The 24,377-nt window shown below is 37.2% G+C and overlaps 1 protein-coding gene across 6 annotated transcripts in view; it reads left to right on the top strand.

Annotated features, from left to right (window-relative positions):
• Positions 1-24,377, top strand: part of VIT (vitrin) — an 87,823-nt gene that overhangs the window by 50,926 nt on the left and 12,520 nt on the right. For 2 of the 6 annotated variants that reach the window (XM_087966653.1, XM_026669342.2), the window contains exons 2-11: positions 1,406-1,476; positions 1,796-1,861; positions 4,046-4,202; positions 5,178-5,311; positions 10,877-10,951; positions 12,508-12,729; positions 13,872-13,925; positions 14,379-14,417; positions 15,391-15,438; positions 23,882-23,944. In XM_087966653.1, the coding sequence (XP_087822779.1) occupies positions 1,443-1,476; positions 1,796-1,861; positions 4,046-4,202; positions 5,178-5,311; positions 10,877-10,951; positions 12,508-12,729; positions 13,872-13,925; positions 14,379-14,417; positions 15,391-15,438; positions 23,882-23,944 (892 nt within the window). In that variant the 5' untranslated portion in view covers positions 1,406-1,442. Of the gene's footprint in view, positions 1-20; positions 500-1,405; positions 1,477-1,795; positions 1,862-4,045; positions 4,203-5,177; positions 5,312-10,876; positions 10,952-12,507; positions 12,730-13,871; positions 13,926-14,378; positions 14,418-15,390; positions 15,439-23,881; positions 23,945-24,377 lie in introns of those variants that run through there. The other 4 variants (XM_087966631.1, XM_087966638.1, XM_087966658.1 and 1 more) reach the window with 4 other exon arrangements.

Raw genomic sequence — 24,377 nt, 5'->3', positions numbered from 1 at the left:
GTCTTTTCCAAATCCCACCATCTGGCATGCTTATCTGGTCCCTGATATCTTAAAGGAATGTCATGTTTTCAAAAACAAAGTGAAGGAAAGAGCAAAGCCAAAGAGTCAGAGAGAAATTCTGTTCAAAGCAGGCATGGGATCTAGGTAGAGACCAGTCAGCTGATTAACATTCCAGGAGTTTTTTTCCCAGCCTATAAAATATTCAGCTGACTTTATTCTACATTCGTATGTTTCTTCTTCCTTGCCCCTGTTTTTAATAAATTTCCCTCCCACCCCCTTGCTCTTCTACCTCTATTTTTTTCTCCTGCCTCTCTTTTTATTAGCTTTCCCCCAGTTGTCTTCTTTTTCTTACTTTATTTTTTGGTCTCTTAACCTCCTTTTTGGAAAATGTAAACTTCAGAAAAAAGTTTCCACATCATTGTCTGGCTTTGGCTATTAAATATATGCTTTCCCCCTGTTTTTCTCTCGCTTCTTACTTCTGTATCCTACAGAGCACTGGGTAAGTACAGTCAGTTCCATTGAAAAGTATTCTGATCCAAAGGCTTGCTTGTTAATACATAGACTAGCAAACAGTAAATTTAAATACTTGCTTGAAACTTATCTATTTTATTAAATTCTTGGGGCCAGTAGGTGACATGGTGTTTCCAAAATCTCACTGCATTGTGATAAACAAATACGTATGAACAAGCCTGGCTGAAAATGATGTGGAGATCAGGTCCAATTTATTTAAATGACATTAGTTGGGTCAGAAATTATAGGAATTAAGAGGCAAACTACTTTTTTTAAAAGGTATAATTATGAAGGTAGTGAACGAGGACCTGAAAGAGGCCATTCTTAGCCCTGAAAGCCACTGAGTAACTCCTCACATCAATCAGTTGCTGGGGAAAATTGAAGAACAGAACATTGTGTATAATGTTTGAGAAAATAATATACATTGGCTTTGGTTGTACAAGAAAGGTGGGATAAAACATGGCCAAAACTCCTGAGGCCCCCCGGCAGAAGCAGATTATCTAGATGTGTTTCAGTCAAGGTTTAGACTGGGCTTCAATATGGGATAGCATTTGTGGTTTTGGGTACCATCCATTAAGCAGTATCATCTTACAGGACTTAGGAAGTGTGCCTTCTTGGTGATGGTTCCTGTCTGTGGAATGATTTGAAGTGTTTCCTTTCCACCCTTTTAACTTTTTGCAAATTGCTTAAGATCTCTTTGTTCTTATAGGTTCTGAATTAGGATGGGCATTGGCTGCTTGGCTTTAGGGATTTATTTTCTAATCAGCTGTCTTCTTTTTCTCCTCAATTTTTTTTAATCTGTAAGCCCTTCTGATTTGCTATGCAATTGGGTAACCTCAAAATTGAAGCAAACAAATAAATAAAATTATAAAAATAGTGTATTTCTGTTTTACAGTGAACTGTTAGAATTCCAAGGTCCAGTTTCTCTCAGCATGAAGAGAATAACAGATGTTGCAGTGGCCTTTGGTAAGTGCCCAAATGCATCCTATTTTCTAATCTCTGCTTTATTTGTTACCCCATAACTTTAGATAAGATTAAATCAATGTCCTCAATGCAGGCAGCTAGAGTCTCTGAAAATTTGTAATTAAAGTAGTAACACCAGAAAATGTGAAAATCAAACATTAAAAAATGGAGACAACGACATTAATAGAAAATCTTATTACTTCACTTAGAAAATTGAAAGAAAGCTATAAATAATCCCAGAAAACCATTCATCCCAATAATTTTTTATTTCATGGGAGATAGTATTGTTGTGCATTGTCTTTACATCTCTATTTTGTCTTAGTTTTGCTGCTGACTTGTATATATGCTACTAAAGAAACTACAAAGAGGAACAGGAAGTCCAAACAATGTAAGTAAACAAAACAATGTAAATGTATAATCTCAATTTTGACTCTCCATGTCTTTTGAGAAAGATATTGGAATACATATTCTGTAGCAAATAATGTAGCTTCCAATATCTTCCATTAACAGCAATCTTAATTCTCAGCTAAGCTATTCCCTCTTAAATGGTTTCCCACCCCTGTCCAGACTGCTGTGTGCTGCGTTTGTTTCTAAATGCATCATTTACTCTGAAACTGTTTTGGAGTGCCAAATGCTTCTTGTTGTTCCCTTCAGAGTAAATAATATTTCAGGTTCAGGGAAGATGTAATAATTGTGAGCAAAATAAAGACACAGGACAAGATGAGGTTGGGCAAGGGATGGGGGAAGAAATCTAATCAAATTTAATTTGCAACAGCACCAATCCTCAACCTATGATGACAATTGGGATCAGAATCTTGGTCACTAAGCAATTCATTTGTTAAATTAGTCATCATGTGACTGAACCCAATTTTATAAACACTTTTATTGCAGTTGTTAAGCAAATGCTGTGGTCATTAAGTAAATCACATGGTTTTTAAACATATCCAACTTCCTCATTGACTTTGCTTGTTGGAATATTTATTGGGACCACAAAGGCTTTACTTATCCTTGATAGAATAAAGCCATTACTGATGCAGTGAATTTTCAAGATCCCATCTACTAACAATTATGTCATAAAGAGCATTTCAATTTGTATGTGAATGTTGTACATGGCAAAGAACATGAATTAATAAATAAAATGAAAGAAGAAAGAAAAATGGCTGCTAATAGAAGGAAGAAGGATGTAATACGTCTGAAGGAAAGTGGTTTGTGCAGTGGAGTTGATAATTATATGCATGGAACTGATGGTTTGATTATGAAGCAATGCTAGGCTGGAAGCAATGCCAAATGTAGGAAATGGAATGTTATTTCTGGCAACTCCTAAACTGTCAACACATCTGAAAGAGCAAAAGGGTAAAAATCACCTAAACATTTCTTACCTATATAAATATCAGCAGTAGACTATAAATCACATCGGCCCTAATCTATATGTCAAATGTCTCTAACTAGTCTACAAGCAGCTACTCAACATTATATTTGGAAAGATAAAGATAAAACTTACCATCTTCTGCATGTAGTGATGCAGTCATAATGCAATGGCAGAACACATGATTTGGAAAACTAAACCTCTAGACCCAGTGACTGATCCAGATTGGATCCTGAATATGTCTGAATAATACCTTTTGTCAAAGAAAACTTGACAAAACCTGAACAATACCTTTTGTCACTTGAAAACTTGACATTCTCTTTCTTAAATGACAGTGAAATATTTTTCAGGGGATTAAAACAAAAAAATCCATCCCAACATTTTCATTTTGTGGGAAATCAGAGTCAGGAGGATTAAGAGAACTATGTGCATTCCACAAGAGAGGGAGTTTAATAATCTGATAGATTGGATCTGATAGATCCAACCCAAGTTCTTCTTAGACTAACTGAATAGCCAAGACGATGCTTAGCTAAACTAATATGCTTATAAAATATTGTTTTTCTTAGAAGCTAATAATTATAGTGTTGCTTTTATTTCCACTCTTCAACATAACAACTGTAGAATAAGAAACTGCATAGTGATATCTAATGCAAATTCAAATCAGATTATGTCTCTCTTTATGAAACCGTTTATATGAAGACTTTGCTCATATTTCTGTAATAATCTAGATCCTAGAATCTTCCAGATATGCTTGGATGACAACTCTTTGAATTCCTAAGCTAATGGCATGAAATTTTGGGAGCTAAAATCCCAATGTATCTGAAAAGCTAAAAGAACAGATCTGAAGAATATATACCAAATTGCTAGATTATAGCAATGATATATGGAATTAAATGCATAATTCAAATATTATTGTTTTGATATGAAATCAATAATATGGATGTGATTATTACTTTATTCCACTTAATATTAGGCAATTTGGAACTGGGGTGTGAAAGAATAAACTCCTTGGAGATACCCGGCTGTTGGGAATTTTATTATTTTTTCATTTTTAAGGATTAAGAGTTCAGTGTTGAATATCTGAGTATTTTAAACTGGCATAAAAGCACATGAATAATAGAGCCAATTCCTAGCATTTCTTTGTTTACTGCAAAGCTTTTGTGTGAGATTATACTAAAGCATAACATTCAACTTTTATATTCACAGCTGTTCCACAGATTGAGTGTGCCATCAAAGCTGCAAAGATCATCAACCCAGAATTTATTGCTAAGTGTCCCTTGGGATGTCAGGATGTTAAATATCGGGTTTATGGCACTGGTATCTATGCCTCTTTTTCCAGTGTTTGTGCTGCTGCTATTCACAGGTCAGCAGAGCTGATCTTTAATTCAAAATAGCATCCAAAATTTAAAAAAAAATCAGCATTCTCAATACTAGCAATAAATGTAAGAGTCAGAAGAAGGTGTGTTTCTTTTTTCCTCACCAAAATTTTTGTATAACTCTCAAAAGATAGGAAAAACAAGATTAGGGGGGGAAAAGCTGGCCTATAGTAAAATCTGTAAAAAAAAAACGACGATTGTGAGTAGAAATCAGGCCAGTGTATCTTAGTGTATATTTAGAGAATGGAAAATAAGTCTTCTTTAATTCCACTTAATGAGCAAAAGGGCAACTTTTGCAAAATGTTTTAAAGGGTATGGATTTATGGGGGAAATAACTGTAGATTTGAGAAAATTGCACAGATAAAAACAGGCGATGATATTTCCACAAATTTATACTGGAAAATGGTAATAGGCCCTTCCCTCTGGGATCATATGATCAAGCATAACTTTTTGGAAATGCCAGGGTAGAAGATATCTTTTAGGGAGCCACAGAACCATCTTCTTATACATTAGGCTTAACTTATCTAAATGTCTACTAATACTTAGAACAGAGTTTCATTTTGATATATTCTGACAATAGAATTATTCTTAGGTTTAGAATTATCAAATACTTTGTCAGATGGATTCAGGATTGCACAGAGAAATTAATATACAATTCAGTGCATTTGAAAGAAGGAAAAACCCAGTTAAAAAAACCAATTAATATTAGAATCATGTGGAGATTGTCTGAAAAATCATATATACCATGGCATCTAGAACACCATGATGTCACTCCCTGGTTTCAATGAAGACCTACAGAAGCTTTTGAAGATGATGTAATAATGTTCCACATAAAGGAAAGGGCTGGAAACAACTCTTCCGAGTGGATTGAATGTATATGTATTGAGCTTGTAATTCAATGACCACTTAGATCTCTGGTAAGTTAACAATGTGCTTATGACATTAATATGTTACTTTTATAGTGGAATTATTGACAACTCTGGAGGAAAAATCTTAGTTCAAAAAGTTGCTGGTCAGTCTGGGTACAAGGGTAGTTTTTCTAATGGAATCCGCTCACTTTCATTACCACGATGGAGGGAATCCTTCATACTTTCAGGTAAAATTCTTCCTTCCTTTCTCCTTCCCCTTTCTATATGTCATTTCTCATTATTTAAAAACCTAAGAAACTCTGAGAAACGTTGATTTGAAAGGTAGCAATTAAATGTTATACAGTAACCACTCAAGAATAAATATAATAGTTTTTAGCTGGAAAACTGAAAGAGGTTTGCTGTTGTTGAAATTATAAAATTATTCAAAGCCAGAAGTTGATATAACAAAGCATAAAGCATGTTAACTCATATATGGAATATTAGGATATTATTTTGACAAGTACCAATATTTTCTTTTAGGGTTATTTTCAAATTTAGAGATCTATTTTTATGGCTCATCAAAGCAATAAGAAATGTGATCATATTATATTCACTATTAGCTTTTATTCATATAAATAGCAAAAGTTCAGCATTTTGTCTTGGATCTTTCAAGCAAAACTTCACAATGAATAAATTGCATATGGTTTATATGGCATTAGCAGCTCTTTTCACTACATAACATTTATTTTAAGTGAATTTAGCAAAGAATGATGATACTTAAGGGCTAAAGAAAAAAAAATCTCCAGTTTTAATACACAACTGTAAAATTTCCACTGCAAAATTACATCACTGCATTTCCAAATACAAAAACAATAAGACAGAAAGAAATTTAAAGGAAAAAAAAGGTAATAGAAAAAATGCCAATAAAAAAGCTTAAACAATTTAATTCCCTTTGCAATATCTATTATTGAATTACTAAACATGACTAAAAAGAATGCAGAATTTTAATCAGAAGACATATTGGCAATATGTTCCTCAAAAATGAACATTTATGGACATACGACACACTGTTAGATTCAAAAACTAATAAGGGGGGAAAATTGGTCCCACAGAAGTAGAACTCAATTAATGAGCACTAAGACATATGTAAATTCACTGATACAATTTTTCACACTATTGAAATAGTCTGAATAAAATGCAAATGAATTAATCCATTCAGACCAACAAACACAATTTGATGCCTATGGTGTTTAAGTGGTGCTCCAGTTGTTTTGGAACCGCACCCAAGGCACCTATTACTATTGGTACTACCCTTGCTCACCTTTGCCATAGTTGTTCTATTTGTAGGTCTTTATATTTTGTTATCTTCTCCGGTTCTTTCTCTTCTCTTTTGCTGTCTCCAGGCACTGGCACATTCACTATCCAGACCTTTTTGACTTTCTTATTGACAGCTGTGATGTCTGGGGTGTTATGTGGCAGGTGCCCATCTATCTGGATTCTGAAGTCCCAGAGCAATTTAACTTTTTCATTTTCTATGGCTTTTTCTATTTTATGGTCCCCACCAGTTCTTGCTTACAGGCAAATGATATTTCTTGCAGATCTTCCAATACACCATTGTTGCTACTTTGTCTTGCCACTGCTTGTCGTCAGTTTGTGCAATCTTCTTGCAGCAGCTTACCAGGTGGTCCACTGTTTCTTCAGCTTCTTTACATAGGCGGCACTTACTGTCTGTTCCTGTCTTCTCAATTCTGGCTTTGTATACGTTTGTCCTTAAGGCTTGGTCTTGCGCAGCCAGAATTAATCCCTTGGTCTCTTTCTTTAACTTTCCTGTTCTTAGCAATTGCCAGGTCTTGTTATTATCTGCTTTCCCTGCTATGTTTTAAATGTACTGGCCATGTAGTGCTTTGTCTTCCCATGTCTCCATTCTGTAATTTATTTGGTCTTTCTTGTAGGCCAGTTTGGTCTCTCTGGTAGTCAGCAAGCCTTCCTGGCATATTTATTGTTGTTGTTATTGTTGTTGCTATTATTATTATTATTATTATTATTATTGTTGTTGTTGTTGTTGTTGTTGTTATTTTGAGGACTATGCCCATTTAACCTTACATTAGCTCCTGGATTTCGGTTTGAGTTTTATGTCAGATCACGGTGAAGATAAGATAGCTTACAATAAGTGTTAGGAATATAAGTCACCTAACAAGTATTTGGGTTAGAAATATATAAACCAGGATAAACATTTTGGTACTATATCTTTAAGGGAATGCAAGAGCATGCAATTGGGTGTGGTTTCTCAAACAGCCATAAGATGGAGCCAGAAACCTGGGTTGTTTAGTCTTAATCTCAGAAGAGAGTGTGACTCTATCTCTGTTTCCTTCTGTTGGAAAGTATTGCCGTTGCTCCATTTCTTCTAATTGACTGATATTACTGGATTTAATGTAAGTCTGATACTGAACTGTTTCTGACACTGGAATTTGATATTTGGATTATCCCTGGATGAAAACTGACTGATTTAACCTGTGAATGATTTTTGGACTGCTTATTTTGGACTTTGCTTAAACCTTTCTGGAAGTAAAAACCTACATTTACAGTGTATCTGTGTTCTGTGTGTGTATTATTCAAAACACTCCTCTCAAATACGTCTCCCTGTATGCGCTCATTCTCCTAACGGGGAATTACCTCAACACTAAGCTATGATGAGAAATCATAGCATTGGCACAGCATATCATCTGCATCAAATCTGTAGCTGAGCTTCTTAAACACACAAATTGGGAGTTAAATTAAGATTGTATGAGCTCAGTATTCAAGACAAAACATTTCCAAATATTAATCCTAACTTTGGGGATGATGAGTGCCTTCCAGATGAGTTTAGAAAATTGAAACAAGCATGTGACTATTTTTAGTTTCCATTTTAAAAAAAAAAAAACTAGTGCAGTAGGCACATTTACTTTTTTTAGCAGCTTCTTCAGTAAACTATCTCCAGTAAATTGACTTTTATTTTTGGCTCTCTCATGATAATAACAGATGGCTCAAAGAATATAAAAACATTACATAACCACCACTTTGGAAAATAAGAGGATCAATAAAACAGCTTCTATTCAAATGTACAGATAGGATTTAGTCAAGAGGTATGGAGCAGCAAATCAGTGTGGCTGATGAATATTTAGTAGTTCTATAAATCTATATTATATATGCTGATGACATTATCCAATCAGTCGTAACTGACTCCTGGTAGTTCTATGGGTCAGGTCCAATGGTGGGTTTCAAAAAATTTCCCTACTGGTTCGGTAGGGCTTGCAACTCACCTTCTGCTGCAAGCCCTGTGTGTAAAACAGCTGATGCATGGCAATCCACTGTGCAGCACAAAGCAGCTAAGCTTGAAAACCAGGAAATAAAGGTCAGAATAGAGCCAGGGCGAGAGGGCAGGCTGGCCCAGCAGCTGATCATCGGAGCAAACTGGTTCACTCACACATGATCCTTGGAGTTACTGGTTCAGCTGAACCATGCCAAACTGGTAGAATACCACCACTGGTTAGGTCTCTCCATGTCTTCTGATCCTGCAATTAAATATGTTTATACATACACATATGTATACCAGGGGTGGGATGCTACCAGTTCTGCTCAGTTCTAAAGAACCGGTACTCTGAAGAGCGGTAGACACAGAATCGGTTTTGTGTTTGCTGCTGTTTGGTCCGCTTGTCTGCCCAGGCTCTTACCTGACCATATATATATGGACTTTGCTTAAACCTTTCTGAAGTAAATGGACATACATATATATATGTATGTGTGTGAGTGTGTGTGTGTGTGTGTGTGTGTATGTGTGTGTGTATATATTATATTATATATATATGTATATGTATATGTATATATATATATGTATGTGTGTGTGTGTGTGTGTGTGTTGTACAGTATATACAGACCACATTTAATTAATAACTGTTAAGATCTATAGCTATACATAATGAAGAACAGTTACAGGAACTGGGCATGGCTAATCTAGTGAAGAGAAGGACCAGGGGAGACATGATAGCAGTCTTCCAATATTTGAGGGGATGCCACAGAGAGGAAGGGGTCAAGCTATTTTCTAAAGCACCTGAAGGCCAGACAAGGAATAATGGATGGAAACTGAACAAGGAGAGATTCAACCTGGAAATAAGGAGAAACTTTCCGACAGTGAGAACAATCAACCAATGGAACAGCTTGCCCTCGGAAGTTGTGGGAGCGTCATCACTTGAGACTTTCAAGAAGAGATTGGACTCCCATCTGTCAGAAATGGTGTAGGATCTCCTGCTTGGGCAAGGGGTTGGACTAGATGATCTACAAGGTCCTTTCCAACTCTGATTATATGATCAAAATGAAATATCTCTGGTTCCAGATATAGAGAGAATTAAAAAACATAATGCAAAGAAACCAATTAAAATAGCTGAAAAAGTAGGATGTTAAAGTCTTTGCTTTTAGTCACTAAACTCCATAAAGCTACATTTGTTAAGGGAGAACCAGAAAACTAAGTAAAAATGCTCAAGAAAAGTCACATTAACATTCCTAAAACTGTTTCCCCTTGTTATTTAAGTTGTTAATATAAAGTTATTAATTTGTGGAAATATGGGAGAGTAGTACCAAAGGGGACCATGTATTTTTATAGTTTTTATTCTGATTGGTGGAGAGGTTAATGTTTTGTGTGAATCCCAGGTTTGTGTTACAATATGGACTGCTTTATAGGTCTTTTAAAATAAATAAATAAAAATATATAGTTCAATAGCAAATATGGGACCAACTGAAAGTTTTCATTTCGTGATATTTTTTTTTTAAAAAGACACTGGACAACAAATTCAGTGCCTAAAAGCTTTCAAATACTCTAACTACAAATACAGCACCATTCTTCTGTAGTTAGAGATCCTTGGGTAGATTCAGATATCACACAGTTCTAGAATGCAGTTTGTAAGTTTTTTGTTTAGGATAGTAGATGAAGCCAACCATGCAAAGGTTGAAAAATTTATTTATTTATTTATTTATTTAAATGTTCTGCTGCCCATTTCCTCTTCAAGGTGACTCTGGGCAGTTTAAAGGCAGGGGGGGGGGGGGGGGGGGGGGGGGGGGGGGGGGGGGGGGGGGGGGGGGGGGGGGGGGGGGGGGGGGGGGGGGGGGGGGGGGGGGGGGGGGGGGGGGGGGGGGGGGGGGGGGGGGGGGGGGGGGGGGGGGGGGGGGGGGGGGTTAAGGTTATAAAACAAACAAATAATAGTTAAAATATTAAAAGAACACAGAGTTAAAATATTATTAAGATTTATATTAAAACTGAACTGAGAGCTAAGAGTTGGATGAAAAGTCTTCTTTACTCCATTAGCCACCTCCAGCCGTGACCTCTTGAGGTCCTAGACCAGCTGACAAAGCCGGATTTTGACACCCTTCTGGAAGACCAAAAGAGAGAGGGAAGTTCTCACTGCCAGTGATAGAATGTTCCACAGGGATGGGGCTACAATAGAAAAGGGTCTTCTCCTAGACCTTGCTTGCTTCAATTCCCTAGGGTTATGATCTCGTGAATCATGGTGTCCATGAGGAAACCAAAGTGGAATAACTGCCCCCTTGTGTAAATGGGGTCAGTGGTGCAATTTGTGTTAACCAAACTAAATCCATAATTGATATCATTTGTGTATGACATAATCATATGTGACATCATTGAATACAAGTGCCAAGTTCTTAATATACCATGCACAGCTGATGCAGTCCTCAACTCCTTACCTGCTGACTTAAAATTGTAAGTGCTTTTATGATCGTATGATCATATATTCACTGACTGGAGCTTTCGGTTTTGTTTTCTTTAGAAGGCAAGCCCAAAAGAGGTGTGCAGTACCCATCAATTCTGACCTATTCGTCTTCTGAAAGCACAGTCACTAAAGGCAAGTGATGGATTTTCTGCTAGAGGGTGTATTATTGTTTCTCCATGTTGTGGTTACTTGGGTTAAGAACTTGAGCAGGATCAGTTTGTAACCATATTTATGCTAATTTATACAAGTATAATATTATACATGTTTCTTTAATGCCCCTTTCTGTATTCTTCATTTAACATGGTTTAAGAAAGGTGGGTTTTTTAAAAAAAATTAAATTATTGCACAAATCTGTGCCTGGTAATGATTAACTGACCAGAGTTTATGGCCTGAGAAATAAAATTCAAGGATTTATGTTACTCTGCCCCTCCTCATACTTTACAGTTGTAGGGTCAGCCTCTTACTCTCATCATCAAGGCCTTGACCCAACTCATGTAGCAAAGATACAAGATCTCATTTCTAGGAATGTGCCTTTACTAATTTTGTGGCTTCAAGGACATCCTATGTCAGGGGCGTCAAACTTTCAGCCCACGGGCTGGATGCATCATGCGCTGGCCATGCCCACCACCATCCTACATTTTAGTGAAGGGGAAAAATTGTGATGGCAATGTGACGCCACAAGTTTGATCACCCCTGCCCTATCTTAACCTTTTTGGTTTATTTTTTCCTTCTCAAATATAAAGCAATCCATTTTGTATTTGGAAACTTCTGCTAGCATATCTGTATGTTCCAACTGTTTGTGATCAACATTTTATACATGTCATTTTGTAGTTCTTGGTCTTTGCTCATTGGAAGGCTAGAGACCAGGGATTTGTTATATCTTTCTAGCTTTGGAATTAATACTGTAAAATTATTGTCTGGATCCTTTCCAATGCTTCCTGCTTTTGGGGTGAGCTTTTCACCATGTTTTGAAGTAAAATTTAATGCATGATCTTCAGGCACTAGCAATCTTCATCATGATTATACTGTTCTAATTTATATCTGCAATGCAAGGGTTTGAGCTATTTTTGACACTGTTGAACAACTTTTCTGGGCTCCCTTTTTTCATGAGACAGCTGACTCATCACAAGACCTGTCACAAGACCCTCAATTGACATACCCACACCTAAGCAGAACACTGACATCCCCTAAACTCTGCTGATAGCCTGGTAATGAAATGTTTGGAAACCAACCCACAAGCTCAGAGAATGAATCTTTACCCTCAAAATTACCCATCATTACATTATTTTTTTTCTAAATTATTTTACATATTTATATTCAGGCCCCAGTTTGACTACATGTATACCTATACACACGTAGTCAGAACATTTGTTTATTTTATTGTTTTTCCTAAGAAGAGCAATCTTGATACAAAATACTTTGAAAGCACAAACCATTGCAAATGAAAGTGCTGGTTCACTGCTGGACTGCTGAGCACAACATCTTTCTCATGAGTTTGTGCTTATGAGGGACTTCTCTTAGTTCTAACTGTTTTCATGTAGATCACATTGTACCTTTATCTACTGCCATCCTCCAACCTACAGCTGAAATCCAACCTAATTATGTTAGCTGGCACACATGGAGGGCAAAGCTATTAAAGAAATTGCTTTTTTTCTAAAGTGAGATGCTATATTTCAACCGCAATATAGGAAATTCATTACGGAAAGGATCTCAGACATCTGCTGCTCCATTGCCAGCTACACAGGGTGCCACTCGCACATTCAAACCCTTTACGACCACAACCGAATTTGTCAGCACAACTCCAAAGACAACCACCACTTCGACCACCATTGCACCGATGACCTTCACCAAAGTGACAACTGTTACAGTGGCAAAGCCTCTCATTGCAGTGCACAAGGTCAGGGATCTGGGTGAGTGGAATGAGAAGAGCCTCACAATCTAAGCTGTTTAATAACCCAATTCAATAGGGCAATGGAACATATTTCTAGATCTGCCTCCTCACCACCATTCTCTTCTCATCTCATCTCCACAAAAGATTGTTCAGAAGATTGTTGCAAGTCTGAGGGTGCTCTATCTCCTCCTACTTCTTATAGTTCAATGAAGTAGAGAAATGTCTGAGTCTTCTAAATGTTGCCTCACTGTGGATTTAAAAAATGTTTCAACCTTACACAATTCTTTTCATTCAGAAATACCCATAGCTCTCCATGCATGCACTTCATGTTTCAGACCTCCAAACAGAGGCCATTCCCAAACTTTTGTGCTTCTTTTATACTGCATGGTTGATATAACCACTTCTTTTTAGCCGCATCATTTACTCATTTTCTAAACTTTGGGACACTCTTGATCAGAAGGCTTAAACTTTTTAGATACAACTGTACTTCCAGTTCTTGATTAGGATGGCTAATAATCTTCATCTTCTTTAGGTTCAATCTCAGTTCCTTCATTCAAATCCAGTACTTTTCTGCACTCTGCCCAAAAATCCTTTCATAATCTAGGCTCTGCATGTTCTATCTGAAAAAACTCTGCCAGGGATGTGAATATCTTTTTTCTTTTTAAATTCTGTTTTAATTTGTTTTTTTTATTCCATTTATTCTAGTGAAATGATATTAATGAGAAGTACAGTGTGTGGCCTTTCTTCTGGCACAACTACAGTAGTCCTCAGCTTACAAAAGTTCATTTAGTGGCCATTGAAATTACAACAGCACCAGTGATGTGTTTCAAAAAAAATTATCACTGGTTTGGTGGGCGTGGCTTGGAGGGTGCACTTTGTGTACACACACACACCTTGCACATGCGTACGCATTATTTCACTTCACCATTTATTTCCCATTTATTTAGGGATCAAATATCCCTTCAGTATTGTTACTAAGAAAATTGCATGATTGTATTCATGAAGTCACCAAGAAGTGAAAAATATATCCAAAATTAAAACATCTAGGCTGATATTTATGCTTTAACTCTTTTTCCCTGCTGCCCCCATCAGCTTGTTTCACACACTACCATTCTTGTGCTTTTGTTCTCAGTAGTAAGATATTTTCTTGTTCGTTCTTAGGCTCTAGTAATGTCCATCCAGTTTATTCAGCGGTGGCAGCAGCAGCATTATCAAGTACGTACCAGGACAGGGTGTGGCTTTACTAAAACCTATTTTAAATTGATTTCATTAAACTGATTTCATTCAGTAGAGAAGAAAGTACTGAAATTTGAATTATATCTATAATATAGCAATAGCAGTTAGACTTATATACTGTTCTATAGTGCTTTACAGCCCTAAGTGGCTTACAGACTAAACTTAATGCCCCAAACAATCTGGATCTTCATTTTACCGAGGATGGAAGGCTGAGTCAATCTTGAACGGGTCAGGATTGACCTCCTGGCAGTTGGTAGAATAAGCCTGCAATACTGCTTTCTAATCACTGCACCATCACAGCTTTAGTTTAAAGAATTAACACAAGCATTCTCAACTTTCAAAGTGGCAAAATCAATCCTTTTTTTTTTTTTAAACTTTTTACAAAGTTTGCAAAACTTCAAATAAAATATTCTATCTCAATTCCTATTTTAGGGCAAGTTCAAGCTGCGCAAGGAAGAACTCAAAATCAAGGTATGTCCTAATTCAATGGATTTTCTAATTAAGAGAATATTACAGTTTATTGATTAACTGATCAGTAAAATACTTTAAGGCTTGTGGCTACACAAGTAACAGAACTATTCTTCATCCTAAAATAGATAAAGCTTTTATTATTATTTTTTATTTTCTTAGAAAGAACTCATATTCCTAAAAGTAAAACTATCTTAATATACTTGCTTGAAAAATTCCTTGTTATTACTTCCTAGTAAATTTTCTAAATTTTCTAAATTCTAAAAATTCCAAGAATTTTTGTGACAGCCAGAAATGGCCTCTCAAAATAAACTTAAGGCAGGGTTTATTTTACTGGTACATTCTTGTTGAGGTAATTCCCCTTTAGGAGAATGAGCGCATACAGGGAGACCTATAGAGAGTAGTGTTTGAATAATACACACACAGTACACAGATACACTGTACAGTAAATGTAGGTTTTTACTTCCAGAAAGGTTTAAGCAAAGTCCAAAATAAGCAATCCAAAATGATTCACAGGTAAATCAGTCAGTTTTTCAATCCAGGGATAATCCAAATATCAAAGTCCAATGTCAAAAACAGTTCAGTAACAGACTTACATTAAATCCAGTAATATCAGTCAATTAGAAGAAATGGAGCAACGACAATACTTTCCAACAGAAGGAAACAGAGATACACTCACACTCTCTTCTGAGACTCAGACTAAGACAAACCAGGTTTCTGGCTCCATCTTATGGCCGTTTGAGAAACCACACCTAATTACAGTTTTGCATTTTCTTAAAGATACAGTTTTAAAATGTTTATCCTGGTTTATATATTTCTAACCCAAATACCTGTTAGGTGACTTATATTCCTAACAATTCTTCTATTTTGCATTATTTCAACAAAATTATGTATTTCTTAAGATATAATATTTTTTCCATTAATTTAAGATTAAATTGTGAGTTTGATAATTATGTTTGTCTTTTGTCCATAATAGCTACTGAAACAGATGCATGGAAGTCTGGATCAAGCCTTTTGGACCCAGGTAAAAATCTGTCCACAAAGTCAATTAAGAGTAACAATGTGCAACAAGTGTGCATATATCATGTGTGCAGGAAATACAAGCATTTATTTTTTGTTATGGTGAAGTTCCTTACATAGGATGATGAGATAAGATTCTTTTGAGTCTTATGTTCCACTCAGTTCATAAAAATATATGCATATTTTAATATGCATAAAAATATATGCATATTTTATATCATAAAAATATATGCGAGAGAAGGAAAAAGACGGAGGAGACGCCGCTGCCGCTGCCGCCGCTTCGCTCCGGTCCCCGCTTAAGCTACCGTCTTCGACTCTTGTGACCGCCGCTTTCCTTTGTCGGGTAAGGAGATCGAGCGATCTGCTGAAAAACTTGAGGGAGACGACGGGCAGCGAGGGAAGAAAAAAGACGGAGGAGACGCCGCTGCCGCTGCTGCCGCTTCGCTCCGGTCCCCACTAAAGCTGCCGTCTCCGACTCTTGTGTCCGCCGCTGCAACTCGCCGTGAGCTCCCGGGGACTGGAGAGAGAAGGAAGAAAATCCAAGAAGCGCCGGCCGGGAGGATCGCTGGGTGAGAGCGCTCCAACTTTCTCTCCCAATTTGGTCTCCTGTTGTGGGTCGCTCCGGAGAGGTTTCCTTCTGGTTCTAAGTCCCCGTGTGAATCCAGAGAAAGGACGATTCGGTAGCCACGTTCTCCATCCCTTGAAGAAATTGAAGAGCTCCGAGGACGGTAATCCCTTCCTCACGATCTAAAAGCCCTTAAATAAGAGTGGAGGGGGTACGCCATTTTAACTAGGATGAGCCCCGCAGACAAAGAAGACTCCTAATACTACCTCATCACCTCAAAACTTACAACTTTTCTACCTCATCACATATATCAACGATTAGATAATCAATTTCTATAAAATATTCTATTAATGGTTTAATTGATTTATTGTTTTTTAACTGATTAGTGTGATTAGAATGTTTAGTACAAATAGTATGATTACTAACTAGTTTAAAAGACCAAAATTCATGCAATTTAATTGAATAGTAAAATCTTTGATTTAGTGGATTTAAATGAACAGTGTGAGTAATGATTAGTGTAAATAATTGACTAGTGATTAGAGTAATTAATTGACCAGGCTGATTGTTGCTTAGGAATATTATCTGACTTGAGAGATTACTACAATAGATTGTTTGATATTGTTTGATGTAATATTGACTATATAGATTACCCTAAATTGTTCATTTAATTAATTCAATCAACGTACTATTTTACCAATATTACCATGCCAAAAAGAAAATCCTACCTCAAACCACAACTCAATGAGAAGACAATCCCCACCAATGAACTACAAGACTCCTGCACCAATGAACTTCAAGACTCCTGCACATGCCTTAAATGCTGCAAAAATCTAAAAGATAACAAATACTCCATCAAATGTTCTCTGTGTAAAAAATACACCCACCATGACTGCTTGGGATTACCTGAGCAAATGATTCGATACCTAGAATCATCCAATGAGTTTCCATATTTCTGCAAATTATGCATATCCAAACTAGATCTGTCTAAAAGAGATGATACCGCGAAACCATCAAAACATCCCCAAACATTGAAACCATTGAAACATCCTCAACCATCGAAACCATTAAAACATCCCTCAACACCATATTAGCATCCCTGGACGCCGTAAAAGAAAGAATAACCAACCTTGAAAAAAAAGACACAACACAAAAACCTGAATATCAAATAGCCACAAACCACATCTCCACCCAACAACCACAATCCAATCCAAAACCCAATCCACAAATAAACGCAACCCAGACAAATATTGATATCCCAATCCTCATCAGAGAAGCTGTTGAGCGTGAACGGAAACGTCCAAACGCCATCTTATTTGGACTAGAAGACAGCATTGTCAATGATGACATCACGACTGTCCGAAACATCATCAGAGATTACCAAGCATCAACCATCTCCGGTGATGAAATACTTGACATTTCCCGCATTGACCGAGAGCTCAAAAATAGAGACGGCTCTGTGGCCCCACGCTTGTGCAGGATCATTTGCAAAAATGAATCAAGCAAACGTAAACTCATTTACACTATAAACTCACTCGCCAAAACCAACACCAACCACAAAAACCTCCGTTGCCGCCCTGACTTAACCATACAGCAACGTGCCCGCTCCCGTGCACTCCGCATCGAACTCAAAACCCGTCTAGACAATGGAGAGAAGGACCTGTACATTGACTACCATGCTGACTGTATCAAATGTAAGACACGCAACCCAATACCCAACTTTTACCCTCAACCACCACCCTACCTCAACCACCTACCACCATCCACCATCACCCAAAACTACCCACCACCCACCATCACCCAAGACTAGGCACGCACGCCCCCAACTACCTCAATCCCAACTGCTGCCGGACTTAAATGCAAACTACTCAATGCAAGAAGCCTCGTGAATAAAATACCTGAATTTCTCATCCTCTTAAATATGGCTAACTTCGACATTATATTTGTCTGTGAAACATGGCTCAATGCATCTCTCCCGACTCCATTACCACAGTAAGAAACTATCATGTTTACCGATCAGATCGTGAAAATCGTCGAGGAGGTGGTGTTGCTATATTCTATAAAAAATCCTTACATCTAAAAAATATCCAAGTTACCCAGGAGCTTGCCCTTCCTGAAACCATCATCTGTGAACTATCCTTAAATATCACAATTCGATTCTTACTATGTTACAGAGCACCTGATTATGACATCGAACATGTAAACAAGCTAAATACACTACTAACATGGGCTACATCCTGCCCATACCCTTTTATCTTTCTTGGAGATTTCAATCTACCTCATATTGACTGGACCCTAAATAATTGTACAACTGAAATCATACACACAACCTTCTACAATGCTATTACAAATCTAGGTCTTGAACAACTAGTAACCAACAACACTAGACTGAACAACTGCCTCGATCTCATCTTCTGCAATAGTTTGAATTTAATTTACCGAATACAAACCAAAGAACCCTTTTCCAGTAGTGACCACAATATGATTGACTTTTGCCTCAACATACATCCACACAAAAATCACCACAATGATGTCATCCCTAGTTGTAACTTCAAAAAGGCAACTATGATCTTATAGATAACGATCTCTCATCCCTCGATTGGCAATCTCTATTCACTGGATGCAATACTGTTGAAGACCATTACAACATATTTTTACTTGAAGTCAAAAGAGTCATCAAACTATATGTTCCAACAACAACTCCAAAAACAAAACAAAAAGCAGATTACCCATATCAATAAGGAAACTTCAATCCAAAAAGAGATCACTCTGGCGGAAAAACAAATCTGGTCACGTTGCTAATTTCAAAAACCGATACAAAAATTTATGCCACCAGATAAAGACCGAATGCACCAATTACCACATTAAACAAGAGGAAAACCTTCTAAGCACCAATTCCACCCGTGCTTTTTACAATTTTGTAAACAACAAACTAAAAGACTCAAGGTCCATCCCTCCCTTGATAGGACCTGATGGTAAAGACTGCAGCGACGACACCATTAAAGCCAACATCTTTAACACATTCTTCGGCTCAGTGTTTGTAAACAGTAATGGATCATGCCCAATGTTTCCTAGCCGTACCACAGATAACAATAATGATCTAATACATATCGATTTTACAGTAGACAACGTTGAAAAAGCACTACGCAACCTAAAACCATCTCTATCTATTGGACCGGATGGAATATGTGCCTACTTCTTAAGAAAACTATCCACTGCCATAGCCAAACCTCTAAGCATAATCTTTGAAAAATCTTTCAGAACCAGCTCCTTGCCCAACCTATGGTTACAAGCCACAGTCATCCCCATCTTCAAAAAGGGAGACCCTAGCCTAGTTGAAAATTACAGACCAATCTCCTTATGCTGCGTCACCTGTAAAGTCATGGAATCAATTATTAACCAATCCATCATCCTCCATTTAGAGACAAACAACCTACTCTCCAATAAACAATTTGGTTTCAGAAAAAAAACTATCCTGTAATCTGCAACTCTTACACTGCAAAAAACATATGGACTACACAACTCGACCAGGGCAAAGCAATAGACGCAATCTACATAGACTTCTGCAAAGCCTTTGATTCAGTGGTACACGACAAACTACTCCTAAAAATAAAATCTTATGGTATCTCTGGACAACTGAATAACTGGATAGAAGCATTCCTGTCAAACAGACAACAAATGGTCAAAATTGGGAACGCCCTATCAAATCCAGTACCTGTCAATAGTGGTGTTCCCCAAGGCAGTGTTCTAGGACCAACTCTCTTCATAATCTACATAAATGACCTTTGTGATCATATCAAGAGCAATTGCGTTCTCTTCGCTGATGATGTAAAGCTGTTCAATACCACAGACAATACTACTACTCTACAAAAAGATCTAGACTATGTATCTGAATGGTCTAACATATGGCAACTTCAAATCTCAACAAATAAATGCTCTGTCTTACATATTGGTAAAAAAAATCAGAAAATAAAATACAAGCTGAATAGTCAAGATCTTGTTGATGACCCAAGCTCTGTAAAGGACCTGGGAATACTCACCTCTAATGATCTAAGTGCTAGAGCCCACTGCAACTACATAGCCAAAAAGGCATTAAGAGTTGTTAACTTAATCCTACGTTGCTTTTTCTCTGGTAATATCTCACTACTAACCAGAGCATACAAAACATTTGCTAGACCAATACTCGAATACAGTTCATCAGTCTGGAATCCTTATCACGTATGTGATATTAACACAATTGAGAAAGTCCAGAAGTATTTCACAAGAAGAGTTCTCCACTCTTCTACCCGTTGTAGAATACCTTATGCCACCAGACTCGAAATTCTAAAACTAGAAAACCTCGAATTACGCCGTCTTCGGTCCGACTTAAGCATGGTATATAAAATCATACATTGCAATGTCCTACCTGTCAATGAATACTTCAGCTTTAACCATAACAACACAAGAGCACACAACAGATACAAACTCAAAGTAAACCGCACCAAACTTGATTGCAGGAAATACGACTTCAGCAATAGAGTGGTCAATGTCTGGAATACTCTACCCGACTCTGTAGTCTCTTCCCCAAACCCCAAAAACTTTAACCTTAGACTGTCTACTATTGACCTCACCCCTTTCCTAAGAGGTCTGTAGGGGGCGTGCATAAGCGCACCAACGTGCCTACCGTCCCTGTCCTATTGTTTCTCTTATTCTTTTATTTTTCTTATATGTACCCATTTCATATATTCACAACTATGTATACACTTGTACTTATTATCTTGTAAACAATTGACAAATCAAATAAATCAAATAAATAAAATAAATATTAAGGCATATAAGCAAATATGTCAGATAGTGTGAAACAGTAAATTGAAGTGCTTTGAATTAGATGTATACTGTACTACACACTCTTGATCAGCTGATCAATTTTCATTTATGGATCCCCACTGAAAAAGTACTTTCAGGGCTCATTTGGCACACAGGCTGAATTCACCCAGTGCATAAGGTAAAATGAGATTATTCTAGGTTTTCTTCTTTCAGATAGTTGCATGTTACAAATTAATGCCTGGTGTTAGAAATACACAGTGTGTGCAAGCACACAAGAGTCCTCAATTTGTGTTTGCGTTTCTTTGTTTTGGCCAAGGCATCCATTGATGTTCCAATTATTTTAGAAGATTATCAGTATTAGGAAATAAACTGTACAAGCCAACAGATGCTTCATGAGGGATAGAAAGTGATTCATTGCAAAAAAAAATTCCATGTTAGATAGAGGGAGCTACCACGACAGAGGATTTCCAAGAGCCCAGAATGCAAATACAAAGTTGGCCCAGTGATTGTTTGATGTGTGCCAATTATCATTTCAAAGAGAATTATTTTTAGTTGGTATGAGACAACTGTTGCCTGAACAGAGATTTAATGAGCCTGGACAGCTGTGACAATCTGGTGGTGAAAAAGCTTAATTAGCTTGCTGCAAAGTCCCACGTCAATGAGCTGAGATTCTCAGGACTTGACAATGCCATTTTAAAGCAAGCCTGGGAACCTTGCAGGCCTCCCTGGAAACAGCAACCTTTTCAATCAGCTCTGAGAAATGCACATTGGGTGGCCTTCCTGTTCAGAAGTTGCATAGCCAGCTTTCAAGGCAACATTGGAAGCCTTGTCTGTGATTTGGTGAAGAGGATAGAAGTTGCTGAGGTGACCAGATTGACCTTTTGATTAGAGAAAAGGCAATATTTGTGTTTAGCGCTGACTTGTGACTTTTAAAAAAAATAAAACAGAAAAAATGAACTAATGGTTTTGACAATCAGACAGGATAGAAAGAAGTAGACCTGTAATTTTAGTCATTACTGCTATAAAAAAAGATAAGAAGTCAATTCTCTATATGTTTTTTCTTTCTTTTCTAATTTTCTTCTACCTTTTTTCTTTCCTTTTTTTTGCACTTAAGCTTTCTCTTTTATTTTCTCCTTTCCCCTCCTTCTCACTCTATTTTACTTTGAATGGATTTTTGCTCTTGCTTGTAAAACTTTCCATAAATTTACATTTTTAAAAAGAGAGCCATGTCTATGATAATGCAAGCGGAGTTGGTGAAAATATTTTTTAAAAGCCTCAACTCTCCATAAGAACTTCATAATTAACCCGCAAACCCAAGATGCTCTGTGTTGTCTGGGTTTCAAAAAAGAATTGTGTTTCCCAACTTGTAGTAGCAAAATGTGTCTTTCCCCTGCCCCCTTCTCCCATGATAGTCTTTTAAGCTCTGGGGATCTTCAGGCTTTTAGGGGTAAAGTCAGCACTTTAAAGGGGACCCAAGAGGTTGCAAACAGGCACACAAATTGTGCAGCATTTAAGGATTGGTATTGCGAGATACCATAAGGCCGACTCACTTAATTGGTGTGGGAGGGTCTGTGTCCACTTGTGCTGCCAGTGCGTGTTAGGAATATAAGTCACCTAACAGGTATTTGGGTTAGAAATATATAAACCAGGATAAACATTTTAGTACTATATCTTTAAGGGAATGCAAGAGCATGCAATTGGGTGTGGTTTCTCAAACAGCCATAAGATGGAGCCAGAAACCTAGGTTGTTTTAGTCTGAGTCTCAGAAGAGAGTGTAAGTGTATCTCTGTTTCCTTCTGTTGGAAAGTATTGCCGTTGCTCCATTTCTTCTAATTGACTGATATTACTGGATTTAATGTAAGTCTGTTATTGAACTGTTTTTGACACTGGACTTTGATATTTGGATTATCCCTGGATTGAAAAACTGACTGATTTACCTGTGAATGACTTTTCGACTGCTTATTTTGGATTTTGCTTAAACCTTTCTGGAAGTAAAAACCTACATTTACTGTACAGTCTATCTGTGTGCTCTGTGTGTATTATTCAAACACTTCTCTCAAATACGTCTCCCTGTATGCGCTCATTCTCCTAACGGGGAATTACCTCAACAGTGCGTCTCCAGGGATAGCCTCATTCAGTAGGTGAAGAATATAGAATTCCTCATTTGGCCTGCACATCCAGCAATGTACTACATAGTACATGTACTATCGGGCTGTTTCTCAGCTAGGTGGTAAACATGCCACAGGTGCGTTCAGAAACAGTGTAGTTAGGACACATCTGACGTCGCTGAAATTTTAGCTTAAGTTTCTCACATTTCACTTATATGGAAAAATGTAATGCAGCTAGCCCTGACTTGTGATTTATTTGTGTAACAACCATTCGAAATAACAACACCCTCAGAAAAAGTGACTTACAACCTGTCCTCAAAGTTACATTACAATCATCACATCATCTCCATGGTCATGTGATTGCATTTTATGATCGTTGGGGTAATGGGATCCTGATTTGCAACTTGCCCTGCTGGCTTCCAACAAGTAAAGTCAATGGGGGAAGATGGATTCCTTTAAGAACCGCATGATTCACTTAAGAACTGCAGGTACTCCCGTAATAAATGTGGTAAAATAGTTGTAAAATTGGGTCCAATCATGTGATTAACAACCGCATTGCTTAGCAACTGAAAGTCTGATCCCAATTGTGATTGTAAGGCAAGGATTACCTGCACCAATAACTTTTTTGCCTCTTATCTTGTTGAGACCCAGGTTCTTTGAAAGTGAGTGGTGGGACTTAGTATAAAATAGGTTGAAAACACTGGACTGTAAAGCTTTCTGAGCTCTCCAAGGAAGTTGTACCAAGGCATAACTGGACCTATGCTTTACAACTGAATTCTTCCATCTTATCTGGACACTGACAGGAGTTCACTCTTGTTTAAAACATTTTCCCTTTCTGTGCTGAATCAAGCATCTGAAGGTATTTCCACCCTTTCTTTGTTCATCATTCAATTAGCAGACTGATGTTTGATGTGAATGTCTCCTCTCTCCTGACCTTCAAATTTAATAATATATAACATTGATCATTCTAGGTTTCAACTCCAAGGAAGACATAGTCCCAAAGACTTTGAAGCCAGTTTCCCAGGGAAATCCAAGTATGTGAATCAAAAATGTATTTAGGTCCTTTCATAATCATTTGTTTTTAGTGGACAAAGAGAAGAACATTTTATTGGCTTGGCATTTCATGAATGAAATCTGCTTCTTGGGGGTGGGGTGGGGGAGCGATGGTGTCAAAGAGAAATCTAGCAGAACCACTGGTGGAGACAAATTAATTTTCCATTCAGGTTTATTCAAATGTTGATATTTTATTTTTTTAATAAATGCAGATATTTTTTCCACTAGTTTGCAGTGATAACAATAAATGATGAAGGTACTATCTGATAATAATCAGTTTGGTTACTGAAAAGAGAGAGAGAGAAGGAATGACTTTTTTATCCAGAATTATATTACCCATATAATAAGATTAGTGGAAATACATGTATTTAAGATATTTATTTATTTGTTTGTTTGTTGTTCAATCACTGAGTT

Source organism: Notechis scutatus, chromosome 1 (genome assembly GCF_049901735.1).
Source record: "Notechis scutatus isolate UNSWTSFEM ecotype Mainland chromosome 1, rNotScu1.2, whole genome shotgun sequence".
NCBI classification, from domain to species: Eukaryota; Metazoa; Chordata; class Lepidosauria; order Squamata; family Elapidae; genus Notechis; species Notechis scutatus.
Note: the sequence above shows the minus strand (reverse complement) of the source record. Positions and strands in the feature narration are given on the sequence as shown.